The 21,924-nt window shown below is 42.9% G+C and overlaps 1 protein-coding gene across 2 annotated transcripts in view; it reads right to left on the bottom strand.

Moving 5' to 3' along the window:
* Nucleotides 1-21,924, bottom strand: part of LNX1 (ligand of numb-protein X 1) — a 119,445-nt gene that overhangs the window by 45,572 nt on the left and 51,949 nt on the right. The window contains exon 3 of one of the 2 annotated variants that reach the window (XM_077177538.1): nt 18,991-19,471. In XM_077177538.1, the coding sequence (XP_077033653.1) occupies nt 18,991-19,376 (386 nt within the window). In that variant the 5' untranslated portion in view covers nt 19,377-19,471. Of the gene's footprint in view, nt 1-15,069; nt 15,594-18,990; nt 19,472-21,924 lie in introns of those variants that run through there. The other variant, XM_054632752.2, reaches the window with a different exon arrangement.

Raw genomic sequence — 21,924 nt, 5'->3', positions numbered from 1 at the left:
AAAATACAATCATGTTTTACAGCTGTGTACAGCTGGGCACCTAGAACATGGTGGGAAAACCTGAGCAGCAGGTTTGGAGCACTGACCCTTGAGCATGGGCTAAAATTATATTTCCCTGGGTAATACAGGGCAGTGGCCTTGCTCTTGCTGTCCTAGAAGGAACATCCTGCCTGACCTTGCTGCTCCCAGAAAATGGGTTGGGGCTGCTGTGCGACAGCCTGTCCTGAAATGAATTCAAACTGTGAATTCTGTGTGACAGTTTGTGGCATCTGGGTGACTCAGACAGCCTCTGTGCCTGAGGCTGTTCCAGCCCAGGCTGTGATTTTGTTAACGTCACAATTTAAGTAGACTTGGGTCTTGTTAGCAGTAATGATGGACTCCCTGAAGGAAAACCAAGGTGGCATTGGAAATGATGTCATTTCATTATCAGCTCTGAGATGGGGATAATTACATCTGTCTTCTTCAGACTGAGATGACCCTGGTCCTTCAGAAGGCAGCTGGCAATCTAACTTCCAGCAGCATGCTTATGCCATGCCTCATCATCTGCTAATTTTCACATCAAAGGCATCACTCAAGGTGACCCAAACCATCTTCAAAAGACAGGATCTGCAGCTGGACATGCATACTGGTGTCCAGTGGACAGCACCATGCTGGGGGCGTTGGACATGTTTGCAGCCCCGACTGGGACATACATAAAACAAATCCTACTTGCTTCATGTAAATATAAACACAGCATGCTGCTAATGCAGATGGCTTGACAAGCCATATAATAGAGAATAGTCTAGCAGATAAAATGAGTAATTTCCCAATGGTTACAAAATATCCAATCCACCTCAGCCTGATGTGGCCACTGAGGATTAAAAAAATGGGTAGACAGACTAAACAAAATTTGTAGTGCATTTAAATATTTATATTAGAAATTGAGACATGGGTTTCTGTAGTAATTTTTCACAATGTCTTAGACCAGTGGTTGGCAGTTTACCTATCTTCAACTTCTGAGAAACTTCCTTAACTGCCCTGAAGCAAGTTTGCTTCCTGAAGGGCAAAGCCAGATACTCAGCACTGTGTGTTTATAAGAGTGCAATGCAGAGAGAAAAAGGAGGAAAAAGAAAGGTAAATAAATACCTAACAATTAGTGATTGTAAACAGAACAGCCTCATGACAAATTATTTTCTTTTTCTTTAAAAGTTAATTGAAGATGCTACAGCACCATGTTGCAGGGTTTTCTGAGAACTTTGGTACTGGCATTAGGATGACCTTCCAAAATGGAGCACAAAGTATTCTGCAAAGGTTAACCACATTCAGTTTACAGGGGTGGTGCTGCTTCCTAGGGGCTGTCTGCAACAGGGAAGTAGATGATTACTGTGGTGCTTATGGAATGATACCTCAGGCACACTGTGTATATTATATGTGCAGACACACACATCTGAGAATAGCTTCCCTGGAGACATCCCCATTCCAGAGTGAGGGTATTCACCAGAAGAGCTATCCTAGAATAAGAACAGTATTGTCACTTCACACCCAACTTTATTAGGGATTAGCTTCCCTGTGTGTTCAAACCACCTTTTTAAGTGGTTGCCCTTTCCTTTCTTCGCCACCCTTTCTTCTGGACACTAAATGCCTCATTGGTCAAGCCTGGTCTCTTTGAGAGACAGGGTCTCTCCCTCAGTATGCCACATCTTGAAAACTAGTTGCTAAGTTTGCTTTGTTTAATATGTAATAAAAAATCCTTTTTGCTTACTATGGTTTTTCTCAATGTCTCCCACAACACAGGCTTTGTCTCTTTAAACTACCACAGCACAAAAAGCAGGGAGAGTTAAAGCACTGCCACAAAGTCCTAATTGTAGGAATAGCACTTTATCCCCTCTGCATCTCTATCAAAAAGGAGAGAGGCGAATGAAAGTAACACGCATTTACCTTCTAAAAGCACAAAAGAATTCAGGACTTTAGAAAGATGTGTTGCTAAATACGTCACTGCACCCACATGTTGCTAAAGATGCAGAATCAGGAGTCACCTGAACTTCTGTGCTCAGGCCTGGACCTGAGAAGTCACCAATGGCTTCAAAGGGTGAGGACCATTTCTCTGCAATGTGACTGTTTCAGAAGACCTGGAAGAAGCACTCTTTGCAAAGCAGCCAGAAGGGAGGCGAGGATTACATCAGCAACTGCTTCCCTGGAACAAGGGACCGTAAGCAGCACAGCTGTTCTTTGTAGAAATGTCAGGGAGGGGGAAGAAAGGTGCCAAGAGAGTTGTCACTGTCATAAAGCACAATAGGTGGTTCCAGAAAGATGGTTCACATGGTTTCAAGCTTTTCTTGAAAACTTTGCTCAGGAAGCCCAGGCTGACTAACTTTCCAAATAGTAAACACTACTTGAAAAACAGACATGTAAATTATAAAATTACTTAGCATCCAGTTTCTCTGTTTCTCTCTGACAAAGAAGAGCACAGCTGTGTCTCAGTGTAGATGCTGCAGCTGAGATAACCCTATATGAGCCCTCTCCTGCTCAGTCATGGCCACATCTACAGAATGTCCCAGGAGGATTTCAGGTAATACCCATTACTATCTCTCTTCTTGTGTCTGCCCCCTTGGGCCAGCTGTTCCAGAAAAAGCAGCAAAATTCTGTTCCAGGGTTCTGCAGGAAGTCATACACCTTCAGAGGCAAAACACCATGTCACGCTTGCTTTGAAGTACTGCCAGTGTATGCCCATGCAGCAAGCCAAAGCAGGTCTCAGATGGACACGTGCTGTCTCCTGTTCTCCTTTGTGTCCACAGCCTCCCCAGGAGGGAGGACAGAGGAAGGTGAGCCACATGGCACCACACTCACCTCACCCTCAGACACCACCAGGAGATCAGGAAAAAAATCACATAGAAGATTTTGAACAAAGAAACCATAAGCCCAGACTTTCCCTTCAGTCAACAGAAAAAGAACACCAAACCTGAACTCTCTGCTTCCTTATGTCTGGCACACTGAGGTGAAATGGATCTGTCAAACTGATTCCTACTTCACCCCCATCACTGTGGTCAATGAGAGGTGGTCAGAGGGGACCAGGATTAATCCTTAGTCTATAGCTATGCCATACAGCTTCCTCAGTAATTTGTAAGACAGACAGCAAGTCTGTTCACCCCTAAACACCTAGAAGCCTTCTGTGGTAGCATGCATGGGCCTTATAAGGACTTACAGACTTCAGAGCTGGAGACAAACAGGGGCCTTTCTGTACCCTGGCCCTTCAGCAGCAGATCTGACTATTCAGCAGTGGGTCACTGTTTTATCCCAAGTCCTGCTACTCTCCTGAAAACATGCTTCTCCAAAGGGACTTTCTGGTCGGTGTTAAAGTCATGGAATTTGTGTTTGCCAATGCAGGGAGATAAATTTCATTTAAAAAAAACACCAAAAAACTAACAAACAAACAAACAAAAAAACCCCAAAAAACCCCCAAAACCACCATGAGAAAAGTCACTGTTTTATAAGATCTGTTGTCATACAACTACCATTGTCACAAGGGATAGGAGAAGTGAAGTCTGAGGTTTTACAAATCTCCCACACAGGGGTGTGTATTTTTTGAGGGAGGAAGAGGTTGTCACAAAGATTGCAGAAGCTGGAGTCCATGACATTTTATTCATATTGTTTCAACTCATTCACCCACATACCCTCAAGGGATGTTCTGTTTTTTTAAATTACTGTTTCTGCTAAAAACCACGTGGTGTAAATTAGTGTGGTTAGACACTCCTTTCTCAAAAATATTTTTTTGGATCTCTACTATCCTATCTCTCTGCTCTATAGGTGTGAAAAGCAGAAGTTTTCCTTTGTATGCAAAACCCTGTTTTCTTCCAAATTAATTACAATTAAATTCAAGAGAGTAGTTTGTTGAAGTCAGTGGAGTAATATCAAGCACATTGATCTGGCTGTTTTTGTAACTTCTTCCATAGCATCCTCTTTTTTGAGTACTGGAATAGCAGACAGAACAACTAGAGCAAGGTTCTGGAACTAAACAAATCAACTAAGCAAGAGGAATTGAATTACACAGGGAGAGAACTTATGACCCCTATTTTTTTTGGCTTGTTTTATTCTCACCATTTGTAGTGGGTTTTGTAGGACAATTTGCAACTCTTCAGTCCAGATGGTAATTTAACTAGGCAGAGGATCAGTTGATAAAACTCTGATTAGATGTTAGCTCTTCAACTGAGGTATTTCCATGGTCTGCCTTAACCCATGTTTAGTCTAACAGACAAATGTTTAGAATTCACCAAGATTGCTGAAGTGAAAGTAGTATAAAAGGAGTCTTAGCAAATCTGGTCAACCCATGAAGATTTCCTTGCTTTTAGCCTTCAGCTCCACACGTTTTGCTGAAGTTAAGTTCTACAGCTTAAATTCACAATACATTACTCATACATTAATCCATAAATTCGAAGTAAGAAACATAATCAGCTCAGAGTTTTGCAGTGCTGCAGCAGTGCAAGGTAATAGAGGGCACATGGCTCAGTGTCTTCAGCACCACTGGAGTCAACCACATAGGTCCTTGCCAGATCAAGTCAGCCATTTTCTCTCTTTTCTTCTTTCTCTCCTTCAACAAGACAAGACATTCAAGTGAATCATCATTTCACTGACTCTTTCACTATTACACAGATGAGAGAAGGATGAAGACAGGGTCTTGCCACCACTACAATGAGGACATGGCTTGTGCAGCCCCAGCATAAGTGTCTTATCTTCTATTGATTGAACCTACCAACTTCAAGAGGTTTTGAAATTACATTTGGTGATCTCTATTTGCAGTTCCACCCAAAAGCACCTAATGTTTTTAAGCCAGTTCAGTTGTCCTTTACCAGACAGAAGAAATGTGTTGCTGTCATGCTGTTCAGTGTTCAAAGCCACACTTCCCTGATAACCTTGATCCTTTGGTAAAGCTGAACCTAGTGGGGCAGAAGTGTGGGATAGGCGAGAGTCAAGATAATAAAATAGGAATTGAGAGGAAGCAAGAGAAAGACAAAGATTTAGTGTAGCCAGGAGTCACACGGAAAATGGCCAAAGAAACCAAAACACAGCCTGGTACTGGTGGTGACAGAGACTAAATGAGCTTTACAAGTCTTGTCAAGAGAACCCACAGAAGAACCTATTTAAAGCTCAAACCTGCATCTTTTCTTAAAAGATAAATAGGGCAGAAGCAGCCAATTTGTACTTGGCAGGTAGCGTCCAGAGAATTTATGTAGTACTGCAAAAAGATAAGCACCTGTTTAAGAGTAAACTGTTATTTTTACCCAACATGCAAACAAATTCATGCAAACACTTTCATCACAGGCTAAAGCCTTTTTACTGTCAGCTGGGAGTCCTCTTGGTTTTGTAAAGCACCACAGGGCACAAAATCACTATGGTATTTTTTGTGTTGGTTGTCAACCTCTGTTTGCTGGAGATTTGAAAAACAGAAGAGACATGTAGCACAGGAAGATCTGAGCAACAATTAGCAGCCCTTAACAAAAAGCAAATCTGTGAAATGCATTTTCTCTCTGAGAAAGAGACTGTTAACCTCTACAAATACTGAGTTAGCAAAAATATGAAGGATGCAACTTAGCATCTGCTGGCGAGGAGAGGTGAGAAAAGGAGACGAGAGGACAGGACATTTTGTTGTGAGGTAAATGGAACAGGAGCAAATCTTTTTTTCAAATATCTGGTATGGATTACAGTTCATCAGCTCCAGAAGAAGGTTACTCGGTCTTGGCCTCTCTTCATGAATTTCTTTGTTCACTTGGGTCACTTCACGATTATTTGAACCTAGATTATAGAAAAAGCAGATCTGCAAGGCTAATTTGTTTGCTTTCTCAGCTCAACATATTAAGTGCAAGTTTATATTTATACAATATATCTTATTAGATTCTGTGTCCTGTTTTGGTCTGTTCTCTTCTGATTTATTTTGAGCTCAAAGACCATAACTGTAAGTGCCTTCAAACTTAGAGATACTTAGGCTACTGGGGAAAGAGCAGAAAAAAAGTGAAATGCAGCAACCATTACTGTCCAACTTCATTACAGTCATGCCCTAGAAGAATAAAAAATGTACTGGAATTTCATCTCCTCTGAGGGAAGAAACTGAAAGCAGCACGTTTGCTAGAAACTGCGCGCATTCAATCCACTAAAATTCATCAAGATATGCAAAATTTAAATGCCATCTAAAAATGGTCACTGAGAAAATTGACAGACATGGCACCAAGGAAAGTACATTTGTTTGGCCATATCTGTGACCCATGACAGCACAATGCAGGTAGAAAGCAGATGCTGAGAACACAGCATGCTCCCAGCACTGGGGGCCATGTGGGATGCACAAGATTCTGCCAATCTAAGGCTGGGTCCACGCTGCAGCAGGGCGACATGGGTTGCAGTAGATACCACTGGGCATCCACAGCAGAACCTTCTTAGCATAACTAAACTGATTTACTAATATTATTAGTATCAACATTTCCATCACAGCCTGGGTTGGAGCAAAGTAGCAGCCGTTGGCACTTTCAATTCTGCATCGCCTCAACAGATCCCAATGACAACTTCAGGGACAGCAGCACCAAGAACAAAAAAAAAGAAACACCAGTATATACACACTGCATTTGAAAAATAATCTTATTTATCCTTTCCCCAGCAGCGCCATCCTCCCTCTGTAAAAACAAACCAGGTAGTAATGATTGAAGGAGAGATGTGCCAATTGTTTAAATCAGAACCAGAGATGACGCTCCTTTGGGAGCTGACAAGGGCAAGCCACAACAAACTCCTGGGATTTCTGCTCCTACAGCAAAACCTGCCTGGCAAAGGGCTGAGTTGCAACATGTGCTTTTCATACAGAGCACTTATTTTTGACTGTAATTTAGTCTCTTAGCAGGAGACGTTCATCCATATCAAGTGAAACAGCCTTGCTCATCCATATCAACCTACACATCCTCATATAAGAGCAGCAGCACAGTACACCCTCTGCTTCCAATGGTCTCCCATGGATCACAGGACAGATTTGGTTAACCATGCCCATCTCCCCTCCATGAAAGCCTACTCCACAAGGGATGTTTTCTAACCTTTCATACTGATGAATTATAAAACCCACAAGTGAAGAGGTCTCTGTGGACGTTTCTATGAAACCATCCCACTACTCCTTTTACATGAGAAAGGAAGTTAAAACCAGTAGAATATCACCAGTGCTTACTGGCAGTTAAAAATAACATATAACAGTAATGCTTATCACATATGGGAGAAGAAAAGAAAATACCTGAATTATGCTTTCAAAATTAGTACTGTCTGTTTTTAATAAAATACGAAAAACCTAGGCCATGAGTCTACTAATCTTATCCATTCACTAAGTTCTGCAGAGGAGAAAGGAGGATACAACCCTTGGAGCAGATTTCCCTTGCCTTCTATTTAAGAGGTTGCTAAATTATTGAAATTCTACATTAAAAATATATTGTACACTGTCTAGTGAATGATGGGACTGCAATGCGTAATACAGAGCGTAAGCTTCACAATACATGCACATGGAATGACTTGCTGATCTAAAACACTTGCTTCCTGCCAACATGATTTCAAGAGAGCTGAGGAGAGAAAAACAAGTTACAAAGTAACACACTAATCATGGAATTTTGTAGCTGAAATTTATAGCTCCAGAGGCATTTAATCACTTATTTTACATTATTCAGGTAAATAACATGCTGTAAGTTACTAGAAGAGCAAATAAAAATTAAGATGGCTCCAGTAACTGCAAATATCTAGTCTTAGCTGACTTCATACCATGTGTCACAGCAATGTTATGGAGCAAGACAACTCCATTAAAACAGAGAAGTCCATGATGATTTCTTACTCCTCTCCCAGGTATCCTCTGCACTCAGCCCAGTGCCTTGATAAAAAGAGAATGGGAGCAGATACAGCCAATGGCAATGTGTCATTGTTACAAATCTGGTTGTCTGCCTGCACTGCTGAGAAGAACAAGACTTTATCAATAAAATTTGAGGATGCTGCCAGCAGAAATCCAACCAAAATGACAAAGATACTTTCTGAATGTATGACTTGACTTGCCCACTGTTACAGTCAGCCTACTTTCTTTCATATGGGGAGGAAATATTGTATACCACGTAAAAGTTATGGATGATTTACAGAATTTTTTCTTTGTGCAAAAGTCGTACATCTGTTGAAATCTCCAGCCATTTCACTGGGCTGCTGCTGAACTTGCCTTCCTCAGTATTCAAAATCTGTTGTCAATCAATAAATTAGATGAATGGATAAAGCATGTTCTAGGGAGAGCCCAAGGATTCACTAGTGAAATGCAGCCTTTGCCAGCTGCAACTTGGCTGAGGCCAAGGGCTTCATTCAGCTTTTTAAGACATTGTAAAAACAATTCACTTTCTTAATCCCAAAACAGAGTTCAGATCCAAACCAGGAATTCTTTGGTGGTACTGGGGGTTTAGTCATGACATGTGACATGTCATTGACTAACAGATACCTCCACTGAAGTACCAGCTCAACACAGAGGGACCAGTCTGGACCCTCCTTTTGAAAGGGGAAGCCCCAGGCAGTCACCTGCACACTTCCACACAGGCAGTTCTTAGTCCAACATTGCTGGCAATGTTATAACAAAACCTCTGGATTTGTGTCCTGTGCTTGTTGGCATCCTTGTGCACCCCATTACTGCATGGCTCCAGGAGGCAGTTCAGACATGCTGTCACATGCCAAGATGCAGAATATCAGTTCTAGTTCCTAAACAATAGCTCTCATCATGGAGAAGGTCATGAAATGCACTTGGCTACTCTGTGGACTGGGGACCTTAAAGGCAGATTTCCCCAAAAGGTCAAGAGTGTTAAAGATATCCAAGAAGACCCTCAGACCTGCTTGTCTGCTTCCCTAGAGTGTAACAAGCAGCATTGGGGCTGATCTCAGAACCAGTATTCAGAGCAGGATTTCAGCTACAACAGGCATAAGAGCTCTGCAAGAGCAGTGCTTATCCTCACGTTGCAGGACAGCCCAGTTCTGGCAGATTTGTCAGAGAAATAGCTCAAGGAAAAATATCCTTGTCATGCTGCCAGTGCCAGTGTTAAACTAGGTTAACTGTCAGAGAGATGCGGAGGTCGGCCAAACTTGCAGCATACGGCCTGTGTGGCTGAATGTCGGGCAAGAAACGAGAGTTTGCTGCTTGTGAGTGATCACCAGCCTCCTGCAACTCCCACCACCTCATTCTCCTACCCCACCAGACCTTCAGTGCTTTGCCCTCTTTGGCCCCCATTCCAAAGTGGATTGCCTGTTGTGAAGGGGCCTCCAAGTGGGGTAAAGGTTTGACCCCTCTGTGCTCTTGTTGCATGGGCAATGTAAACACCTTTCTTTTGCATGTAAGCACCTTTTTTTGAGCAACTTACAGAAAAATCAAGCATAATTGAGACATAAGGCATTCATGAAAAGAAACCTTTCTGCCAACCATAATTGTTGCATTGCCTTTCCATCTTGGCAGGGTTTTAGTGGTTTTTTGGCTGGCTGAGGTTTTACTTTTGGCAACAGAATGTGTTTGTTGAGATTGACACCAGCCAATGTCAGCCTTTTCCAAAGGTGTGAGAAGGCTTGAGAAAACAATCCAGAAGAATAAAAGGTCTAATTCTGATCTCAAGTGTGTGTAGGTAGCTGTGATTGGAGTAAAGGTAACTTTTTTGCATGCATAGAAGGATATGAAGCAGGATCTTTCTCAGTCTATAACTAAAATACCAATTTTCCTTATACACAAAATTCCCAGGCAGAACCAACAAATTCTTAATACTCTCATGAGGTTTTTGGTTTCTGGAGCTGTCCTAGACAAATTTATTTCTGAACATAGAATCACAGTGCTGGGAAAAAAATGCTAACCAGTAACACTCAATCATACCACAAAAACTCAGCCCTCTCTAACCTATGCAGAGAAGCCAGGAGGGATGTGCTGGTGGGGAAAGGTACCATCTCTGTGAGAGGGTGGCAGAAGGTGGGGCAGAACCCAGACCCCACTGTGCTGCTAAAGGGGTGCAATTAATCTTTGGTTGAAGAGTGACCAGACCCAGACATTTACAGTCAATTAAATGACAGCTTTCTGCTGCACCCCCACACTAACATAAAACACTCTTGAATGCAACACAATATATTTAGAAAATTGTGTTTGGGCACCTCAATACTAAGAGTTTAGATTACAAGTTTTTTTGTACTTGTACAAAGGAGCACAATAGAGGCAGGACCAAGCCATGAAACAGGAGGGGAATAAACAAAGCTAAAGACCAGAAGAGGCATGAGGCAGAGGACAGAAGTAGAGAAGGGCAAGGGAGAGAGATGGTGAAGAGGAGTGAGACTAACTTAGTGGGGGACTAAGCTGAGAAAGGTGCACTAATAGGTCATTGCTGGAGATTTTGTGGGAGAGCTCAGAATTCTGAAGGAAAACCAACTCCATGTCTGGCCCTTTTGTGAAGCTGAAGCATAGGGATGAAGCTAATGGTAGCCCATGACACACTCAGGCCTTTCTATTTTAATTCCCCTCAATTCTCCTTTCCAAGAGCCCTCCAATTCTAACATCCATCATTCAGAGGAAAAGACCCTCTGAATTTTATCTCAGTGTGCTTTGTCTTGGCTATTTAATGTAGATATCCTAAACATTTCATTTATATTGTTATTCAAGAGTTTTTCTGCTCAAGCCTTGATTTCCAGCACTTTCAGCTTTAATTAACCTCACAGTTTATCTTTGACACAGATTCCTATAAACACAGCTTTGCACAGAATAAGGAGGCCAACCTGTGGCTTTTGCAGTGGACTAACACATGAGCCCAAAAAGTGCTCCAGGGCTTATCAATTTTGTCATGACTATTGCAAGTCCTGCGTTCCCCAGCCTCTCCGTGGGGAAGATATTTTACAAGGATAGACTTGAAGCCAGACACAAGTTTCCCCACTGAGTTGAACAGAAAATAAAGAAGTTGGCTGCAGAGTTCAGCGCTCTAAGGGGGCTGGGAGAGTGCACCTCACTGTTTTTACCATAAAAAAGATGTGCTCAATGGCACTAGAAGACAGCTCGCACCTGCATCTCTTCTTTTTAAATTGAATAAACAGAGAAACTAAATTTTACTGGTTATTCCAGCCCAAAGTGCTGATTTCAAATTTAAGAGAGTAGTTATTGTATAAGTTATATGGGGAAACTGGATCCAGTTAATTTGGTGAGATTCCTTCGACTGTTTCATGCAAAACTCAAGAAGGGTAATAAGAAAAAAAGTACTTTTTTCCACACATGGGAGTAGGTTGTGCATTTCCACCTAACAAACAAAAGATTTTAAAAAACAATGGCTTGATTCAGATTAGTGGGGTAGATCTAGCTGATGTATTACCAGCAGGGACTAAGGCCAGGAGCTGTTTAATCCTTGGAGGGAAGGAGTGCCAGCAGGAGTGGCTGCCAAGGACTCCCCGGCGCTCGACCTGTGCTGGGCACACGCAATGTCCAGCACCACCCGGGCACTCGCCCGGCCAGCACGGCCACGTGCTGAGCTGGGATAAGGCTGGGGAGCACCCCAGGCTGTCACGTCATTGATGTCCTTAGGGAGACAAGGTGAGGTTATTTACTGCCCAGTCCTGCAACCTCCCTCCCCTCAGTTTTATTTCTAAGCGGCCCCTTGAGCTAAAGGTGCAGAAAGTCCTGCTATTGAGAAACACCCTGCTGCAGAGCTTGTCCTATGAAGTGAGAGGGATAGCAATGGTGTGAGCAGTGTCACCAGGTCATCGCAGTCAGGAAAGTCTCCTAAGAGTGACCACAGGCTGCCTCTCCACGCACACACCATGTTTTTAACTGGAGGGAATAACATACCTCAACCCAAAAGAATGCTGGGGCAAGTATTTCCTCTCTAAAGATACGTTAAATAAGAAAGAAAGAGAACAGATGCCTTTTCAAGTCTTTACAGGTATATGAAGAAGAAGGCATGGATCCTGGGGTAGGGTTTCCTCAACACCCAAGTATACCCTTACGATGGTGCGAGACATTGTGTGGCTACATCCCCCCATCTCCCAGAGATCCCTAAAGATCTCATAGGTTTCTCTTGTTCTTCTGTCGGATGTTTCCATGGTCTTCTCCTCAAAAGGGAGAACCCTGGCTTTCCACATGCTGCTCTTCATGATTTGGCAAAGAGCAAGGACAGGAACAACACCTGTGTCAAGATCTGTGCTTAGGGAAGAACAACAGCCAATAGCCAGGGAAGTGGTTTTAGTGCAGGTGACAACATCAGGGGACATGTATTTGCTTCCTGTGAATACCTGTAATTATCAGACTGCTAACAGAAAACTAAAAATAGTGGCACCTAACATCTATTCCATAAAGTGCCACTACAACACATCCACACACCTCCCTTTTCCAACTGTGTGGCACCTAGCTGAAGTGCAAAGGTCTGGCACAGCCTTTCCCCAGGTTCATTTCTCCTCTTCAAATCTCCTAAAATCTCTTTATTTCTTAGCTGGATTCCAGGGCCTGCCTCTCCAGATGGGTTTTGTGCTATGCTGTAATCCCTATTCTCCAAGTAGCCTATTCCACATTTAGGAACAAAAATGCCCTGGAACTAAAGCAAACCTCAGCAATGCAATACAAATAACATAACCTTTGAACAGAGTAGAAGGAAAGAGATGGATTGTGTGAGAGAGAGGGCAGTGTGAATCTTATTCTTCCTCTTGTGCCAGCACCAGTGATGGTAACTGCGTCCCCCGCTGTCCTCCAGCTCTTTCCTTGTTGCTAGCAAACCCATCATCCCACTCTTCCTCCTCAAATAGTATTTCTGCTGGCTGACAGCCAAGAAAATGAGTCCTGACTGAGGCCAGTATTTGTACTCATCAGCAACCAAAGATAGTGTGATAATGAAAAAAATGCTTCCTGCCTACTATGGTCTAGTTTTGAGCCATGGTGCAAGCCATCAGACACACTACACACAGCAGGTGTAACCATGGTGCAAGCCACCAGACACACTACACACAGCAGGGACTCTTCAGCCAGCTTTAGGGAAAGATTTACAAAGCTGCTTGTTTGGGGTGCAAAAATTACCCCATGCCCCTGAGTGTCAGGCTGTCCTGGACACCAGTGTTTTTTCTGCACTCATAAAACTGCATTAAAAATGTCTGAGCAGTGCCCTACCAACTGAAGAAGCAACCTGTAGGTCATAATACTCGTATAAACTGATTAAACAGGACTGAAAACAGTGTTTCTCCTTTTCTTTCAACTGCTATTATTAGAAAGGACCTTGAATCCATCCCACTGATTAGTACATCAACACCTTGTACAGCATCCAGCAGCAGCCAGAGATGATGAGATAACTCCTCCACTACATACACGTGGAAGAGAAGAAGAAATTTCTGAAAGGAGGTCAAACTGCCTGGTGCCCATTTGGAATGTGTCAGCCCCAGTAAATCCCACTTTCTGCTGCCCTGGCCAGAGGCAGAGTGGTGTGGGAGGCCCTGAGCACTGGCTCCTGGCAGCAGGATGCCAGATAGCATCCAGGGCTGGGTGCTGGAGAGGGGATGTGCACCTCCCATTGCTGACAACTGAAGATGCACGTCCAAGCCCCAGTCCACACCCACTCCATTAGAACAACTGCAGACATTCAGCACAACTAACATCTCTGTGGGTTAGAAGGCTAAATAAATAAGAGATGAAAAGATCATAGCCCTTTATCCTGGGAGAATCAGTGAACCTGAATTCCCCAAGAAAAGCAAGTAGGCTGCATCTGTGCCTGTGCTCTGATTAATCTCATTGGTTTGTTTTCCTGGAAACTAGATGCCCCAGATGCCATTGTTTCCATTATAAGTGTTCATCTGCCCTGTTTTGAGCTTGATTGCTCCTGTAGCCTGTTTTTAGTTTGTTGTTTGTGGTTTTTTGGTTTGGTTTTGTTTTTTTTCAAAATTAACATTCTTAAACAAAATGCCAGTAAATTAAAATGAGGACATAGCTGCAACCCTCAACACTAGATTTGTTAAATGTTTAAAAACACCTACAGCACACAGAAATCCTAAGCTGTTGTACGCAGTGTGACTAAATTATTAATAGTTGCCATGCACATCACACAAGGATTTCAAAAGGGGACTTTGTGTTGCTGCAAAACATTGCTATTTTTGTCTGACAGTAGACAAAATAATTTGAAAATTAGTCTCTTTGGTACTACTCACAACTGTTACTAAAATATTCGCACTGTAGGCATAATACAGTCACTTTTTATTTTTGAGAGAATTAGACATTTGACTCATTATCTCAATGAAAATCTTGAAAGTTGACAATTTGTTAAAATACAAACAACACATAATTAATGAAAACATAGTGAAGCAAATAGCTATTTCTAGTCATAAAAGCTCCACTAACTAGTACAATAACAGTCAAGCACAAATTAAAGTAGTAACATTTACAGAAGATACCATAGAATATTTGTTTTATGGGTTGGAAAGACCAGCTATGGGGTCGTTTGAGGTGGGATTTTTAAAAGCATGAAGATATATGAATGGATTGCTACAGTTAAATTTGCTTTACAGAAAAAATAACATTCTGCTGTGGGCAAAAACACAAATACAGGAAAATTCTCTTCTGTCTCAAGTGAATTATTTCTGGTGAAAGGCTTCTCAGCGTTTTGCTACAGGCATGCAGCTTTACACACAGAACATTATGCATGTACACAGACAGTGCTCTACTGGGGGTGTCTATTCTGACGCCCTCCCCATACCCAGATCCCCAGAAGGCTATTTACAGGAAAAAAGGAAAAACACGGACTCAGAAATGGAAATAAACCCCAAACCAACGAACACGTAAAACAACAGCACAGAAAAACAAGTTGATAAGGGAGAAAGCAGCCTCACTCAGTACGTCTGAGCTGCTTCCAAGGCAGAAAGCAATGGGGACGTACTGCTATTATTAGCCCTCTGGATGGGAAGCAGCACGGTGTGAAGCTGTTGGCAAGAGGTTGCAGGATTTTCTTCACATGTATGCACAGGCACAGACACACAGGCAGACAGACCCCCCGACACGCTCATGGCGAGCCCCTTCCCGCCACTCGGGTCAGACAGACAGACAGAGAGCACGATGCCAGCGCGACTGTGCGTACTCACAGCTCGGAGTACAAGAAGTGCAGGTTGCCCACATTGTCTATGTAGTTTGCAGGACTTAGCCAAGGTAGGACCAGTAACAGGAGAGCCTTCATTTTCAGTGCAGCACTGGCACTGCTGCTAGGTTTCCTCCTTCCCACTGTCTCTCTGTGCTGGTGGGACACACAACGAGAAGCTTTCGTGCCAGCCAAGCCCCTTCTAAGCAAGCCTTTCCATTTCAACGCAATGGTAGCACATTATGAATCGAGCTTAAATCCCTTAAACGAAGCTACACTGCAAAAATCATTGACCTGTAAGAGGATTACTTGATCTGACTCTCAGATGGGTAGATGTGAGGGTTTAGGGACAGCACAGCGTGGTTGGCGAGACAGTGACTTATGCTGCAGAGGAGAGCGATGCTCGGGGAAGAGACCTGCCTCCTGCAGGATTCAGAGTGGTTCTTCAGAGGCAGCTGGTATGTTTACATCACTGCCCACAAGCAGATGGGTTACGAGCTAAACTGCATCACAGAAGGGTGTAGCTGTCTGACAAGGGGGGGAAAAAAATGCCCCCTGTGGAGTTTTGTAGCAGGCGATATCAGAAGACCACACCTTTTTAAAGTAAAATGCTGCAAAAGATCACAGCCAACTGCTGGCTGTTTGCATCTCAGTCTGAATTCCCCAAATCCAGTCAGATATTTTTGTACAAACATAAATCTTGTAATAATCCAAGGACACGTCTCTTCTCAGGGTTTTTTTGAAGGATGCAAGAGCAAATGTTTTAAATAAGGATGCTTTCAGTTGACTGCTCCATGGTAACCAGTGTTTAAAAAAAATGGTAAAGTTCTCTCATCAATTACAAAGCATAAAACAGCAAGCTCACCTTGTCCCATCAGTGACCTCATCTCTAATCAGGGCAAACTTTTGTTTTCTCTCTGAGAATCAGAACTGGTCTGAACCTGAATAATGCAAGTAATGTGAGGACTGCTGACCACCCTGGTGACCCTAGGGGAGTCTACTTTATTTTATTCACTGAGAACACAATAATGTTCTCTGGAGATATCAGGTGGGCTCTGAACTGTTCTCACTGCAGACACCAAATATTTATGATTATTATTGTATTTTTAATTAGCAAAATCACACATTTTCCCTTCCCTCTATTGACTCACAAGACTTAAAGAGAACAGCTTCAGCTCAGTCTGTTTAATCTGTCCCCAGGCATGACAGAGCACAACACTCTTCTCCTTGCCATTAATTGGAGATGGGGTGGCAAGAGAGGTTTCTGCATTTCCAACAATTAAATTAGGCAGAGGCATAACATACTTTAGGTGTTATGTAATTAATTAATGCTGTGCTTAAAGAAAATAAAGGTGCTGTGCAGCATCTGCAAGCACAAGGATGTAGAAGTCCACCTTTAGGGATCACTCAGAATGTTCCCTCCTATTTCTCCCCTCAAGTGGGAATGCTAGTGGCATTGCAGTACCTATTCCCTGTAAAGCTGAAACCCCCAACAGCAGAAGTTCCCTGTCGTTTCCAATTCTCCTGTCTCTGCCCTTTGGCCTTAAGGTAACTCAGCACTCCCAGCCATTCTGAGGAAAGAAAAGCCATGTCATGAGTAGAAAGACAAAAAATGTCCAGCCTATGTTGCAATGTTTTGTACTTCACTACATTAGAGGTTTTAGGGTAGGAAGACCCTACTGCATCTCTCCAGTCTTCTGCTCCTGGGGTTTGCAAACCTGGGACTGGTGCAGGGAACCTGACACAGGGAAGAGGCAACTGCAAGAGATGGTGGGAATACGTTCCTGAGACAATTCTTTCCATCTCTGCTTAGGCTCAGGCCAAGTAAGCCAGAAGAGCAGGATCTTGAGGATCCTGAGGGGAAGATCCAGGCCAAGCCACTGACATTCAACAGGAAGTGCTAGAATAAAAGTTGCCAGGCCTTTACAGGACCAAATCATTGTTCATAGCAGTGCAATTCTGTTGAGTTACGTAGTGAAGTGTACCTTTACTACTACCTTACAGAAAAGAAACTAAGACACTGGAGTGACTTGCACACATCCACGTTGGAAAATCAACACTAGAAATCAGTTGTGCTAGCTGTGTGGCCTCCATGCAAAACCCAATATTTCAATTTGCTTATATATTGGGGGTAAATTGGGAATGGGTGTCCTGCTAATTTTATGGCCACAGCATCATCATGTCAAAAAAATGAAGACAAACAGGAAGGTCTAAATCACATTAAATTCAGCTATAGGTATAGCAAAGGGAAAGGGCATTTGCACTAGGGGTTCAAGATTTTGTGGTTGGAATATGTAGAGAAACATAATTTCAGTGACAGCAGCTCACAGAAGACTGATAGTCCCCTTACCTGCATTTCTGTTGAAATTAACATTTGAGGCCTGTTAGAGAAGTACTGACCTAAGACATAAAATTATGAGTAACTCTGTTATTTTGTCCCCTTAGCCACACACAGTGGAACTCCCAGAGCACTGCTGGCCTGGGCTGCCACTGCCTCTTGCACCATGAGCCACAAGCACCCTCACAGGGAAAGCCAGGTCCAGAAATGTGGGGACAAGGGCACCCAAATGCACAAACACCAAAACTCCAGCAAGTGAAAAGTGGTCTCATGACCTTTGCAAGGGATTAATAAACCCATTGCTGAAGTTTGTGGGTTTTTTTTTGGTTTTGGTACTGCAAAATCATCACATTTTTGGTTGGTTAGGATACCATAACTCAGTGAATATCTTCAAGTGAGTAAGTTCCTACTGGGAATCCAGGTGCTTTAGGAAATGATGTCTCCAGTGCAAATAGGACACATTGAAGAGCAGGCTGCCATTTCTGGTTGTGGGCTCGCAGGCTGTGAAGTGTGCACTCTCTGAGAACACCTCCACCCTCGGGCTCACCAGCCTGCTCACCAGCCATGCTGGTTCTCAGTACTGCCACGTCTGTGCAGGACAGTCTGGAGCCCCTGTGCTGGCTGCTCAAGGCTTCCTTCATGTTGCACATGCAGAAGTACACACCTAGCACCATGATTTACACCTGCAAACTTCAGGGGAATTAATTTCACTGGGTAATAGATACAGCTCACAGAAAAGGGCACATCTTAGATGACCTCATCTCTCCTCAGGCCTGAGGTGCTGTTATACAGACTATGCCAAAGTGTTAGTATGCTATCAGAAATCACAGCCCTGAAAGTACCTCTTTACCTTTCTGCCTTCCTTACAAAAGGCAGAACATACAAGACAAAAGCAGCAGCACATGCTTTTACTCTGCAAAACAGAGAATCATTCCATTCTCTCATTGCAGGGGAACCAAACCACTCCCTGGAGAGGTCTCTCCCAGAGGCAGGATTGAGGGGCTCCTGGCTACCTCAGGAGGTATAAGGCTGGAGAGGGATTCCAGCCAGATTTCCAGACTCTGTCTCTCTGCGAGCCCCATGGTGCCCTGGGTAAGTGCTCACCTGGAAAAAGGGAGCACTCAGGTTCAAAGACCAATACCAAACTGGAATATTTTCTGCTCTACTTCTCATATAGGTCATTTGTGATTCAAAAAATGTTTGAAGAAAGGGCAATTATAAAACCTTTAATGTGCTATTAAAATATTTATAACAGTTCAGCTTCCCAAAACATGCAGATCACTTTGGACTACATACACATTGTTATTGTGCAGCTAACCACAAAGTATTCACCCAGAACTGCTAACAATAGCATGAAGTACCTTACATGCATTAATGCATTTGATTCTAAAAAAAGAGTAAGATATAGCCTATACCTTGGACTATAAATGGACTAAATTCAGCTCAAAATTAATGATGCTGTGTCCATTGGGAGTGAAATAAACAACTCTTTCTTTACATTAACTGTCTATTTTGACCAGTATTAATTGAAGATATCTTTTCCTCTGCTCAAAAAAAGGAGTGAAAAAACGTCTGTCAACAACAACTTACTGGGTTTGGAAATGCTGTTCAAGGTGACCACGTTGCACAACCTCTGAGCAGTGTTCTGTGAAAGGGCAGCTAACCATTAGCTTGTCCAGGAGGTTATTCACTAGTATGCTGGACTTCCTGCACGTCTGGAGAATCACAAGCTTGCGGTCCATGGGACAGAAGTCTTTTTCCACAAGGAAGTTTGTAAGGCAGGCTGCGCAGAAGGTGTGACCACAGAGCGTGTCTAATGGCTGAAGCAAAGGTTGCAGGCAAATGTGGCATATCAGATCATCATCGACTTCTTCGGTGTAGCTGTACAAGTGGTTTTCTTCCGGTAAATGCGCTTGGCCGCAGGTGACACAGAGTGGTGCGGAGCTATCCTCCATTTCTTCTTCTTTCTGGCTCATAATCAGAATTGATGCAATTCAAAAGGGGGCAGGTGGGAATACCCAACCCTTTTTCTGTTTGTGAGAGCTGTAGCAAGGCTCGTGTGCTGTCAGATCTGTGAGGAGGAAAGGTGAAGGATTATGCTCTGGGTTGTGTTTCCTTACCATACTTGCAGTGTGTAGCTGGATACAAAGTACATATCAGGTACTAGGAAAGGACTGTGTCTTTGGGATGGGAGAGTGAAGCAAAGAAGGGGGCAGAAAAAAAAGAGATAATTAACTCCAGGGACATATTTTCTCATAAATCTAGCTTAATTTACACAGATACTTTCATTGTAAAGGAATATATCAAAATAGGGAGAAATACTACAGGCATTTAATGGTTGAAAACCTTAAATTAGCATATAATTGCAGTTCCAGTCAGATGACTTTGTGGCCACATTACTTCTGCCAGAAAAGTAGCATTGTGTGTGGACAAACACTGCAAGACTGTGTGCAGAAATACAGGTAAGAATAAAGGTTGCTGGCCAAATTGCCTGTTCAGCACAGCAAGGGAGAGCAGCAGCTTCACCCAATACACACAAGCATACAAACACTGTATTGGAGCCAGAGGGAGGATAATTTGGGTCATGAGAATTTAGAGCTTGGGGCCCTGTAGACCATTCTCATACTACAGCAGCAATGGACCTGGACCCCTGCATTCAAAGTTTGCCTGCCTGAAGTCAAACAGTTATAGCCATCTGCAGCAGCATAATCAGTTCAAAACTTCATTTGCTCTGCAAAGAATCTAACACCTTACATACTGAAGTCCACAGCACGATGCTAAGTAGTGGATTGCCTATTCCCTTTATAATTTGTCATACAGAAACCCAGTATGTCCCTAGCTAAAAACCCAATTAGCTCTGGCCACAACACCTGCCTGCTGGTATTTTAAAGATGTAAACTCTGTGGGTGGCAGTAAAACCAAAGAGTAATTTGTAGTTTTTACTTGATGAACCCCAACTGCTTGTTGGAGCACTTATGTCTCATTACTTCTATGCTTATTTTGATACACCACTCTGAAAATAAACATGAAGATATAAAATATGCAATGGCCTAATTACTGCTCTTGCTTGAAAATGTAAATCTTATTTGCTGCTCTGTGTTAACACTGTACCCTTGCTTTCAGCTTGACTTAATTTGCTGAGACAATGTGTCAGCCTCAGACACCCATGTCTGAGGGCAAATGAGGGAAAGAATAATAAGAAAAATCTGACTATGACAGAGCATATTTTCATATAAATAAACCCTTATTTTTATGCAAAGCTCATGGGTTCTAAACCTGAGAAATCAAACTTTAACATGGCAGGTTTTTCTGGCATGAAGGTAAAATAATAGCCCCACTAACACTAACCAGATGTTTAAATGTCAAACATTCTCTTCAATGTTTTGCTAGGTTTATTCTTATGAAGCAATTATGTTAAGCGCCTGTTTTTGCTTGCAAGAGAGAGTTCTGCATAAGCTCTGTCTCCTGATTAGCAGTAGCTTCACTGGAATTAAAATCATTGCCTGTTAGAACCCTTGCAAATATTTAAAATACGCCAAACTGGGTCAAATGTTTCCTCTTGTAAAAATATTCACTAGAGATTTATAAAAAGCTATTTTTAAAGAAACAAACATCTCTCCATAGTGCAGGTAGCAGCTCCACCTGTTATCTTAATATAGGAATTATTATTTAATTCTACTAACATGACACACAGCAAAATAAAATGAGATAAAAAATTATCAGGGATGGAGACTATCTGGGTACTGTAAGTGGCTCCTGTAGGAAGCTTTTGGATAACTTCTAGATGGAGTGGGGTGGCTGTGGTGGATGTCCATGCTCTCCACATTCCTTTCTCATGGAGGGAGCCATCTCAAGTCAACAGGACTGCTTGCAATAATGGCAACACATGGCTTGGGAACTTGCATGATTCTTAAAATAGATGTAAAATGAATTAGAAATCAATAAAGCATGACAAAAATAGCACTGTGCTATAAGCTTTGTTATCTTTTACATTTTCAGAATGCCTTGTACCTGGGGCAACCAGGGCTGTGGGCAGCATCATGCTGTTTCTCCACTCCCCCACCACGTCCTCTTGCACCATCACGCACAGGGACATCTCTGTGGGTGCCTGCCCTATGCACCACACACCAGAATACAGCCAACTCCAGCATTTTGTTGCCTCGTGGATGTTTTCAAGGACAGAATTCTTGCTGCTTGCTGGCAGGAGACCCAACACACAGCTCCCATCAGCCAGCCTGAAGCTAAAGCCGAAGCCCTGCTCTGAGGAAGGAGCAGCCCCCAGGAACATCTGAGCATCGGAGCCATCCCTTCCCAGCCTCATGCCCTAACCCTGGAAGTACCTCTCCTCCACTTCCACATATCCAACACAGCAATTAGCTACCTCTGGAAACAGTAGTACAGCTCCAAAGCTACTGCAATTATTTTTCTCAATGACAACAGAGAAAGAGAAGCACCACTGCCCTAAGGCCATGTTCTGCTGCAGCAAAAATGATGAGAGAAGCCCTAGAGGAGTCAAAGTCTGAC

Source organism: Agelaius phoeniceus, chromosome 4 (assembly GCF_051311805.1).
Source record: "Agelaius phoeniceus isolate bAgePho1 chromosome 4, bAgePho1.hap1, whole genome shotgun sequence".
Lineage (NCBI taxonomy): Eukaryota > Metazoa > Chordata > Aves > Passeriformes > Icteridae > Agelaius > Agelaius phoeniceus.
Note: the sequence above shows the minus strand (reverse complement) of the source record. Positions and strands in the feature narration are given on the sequence as shown.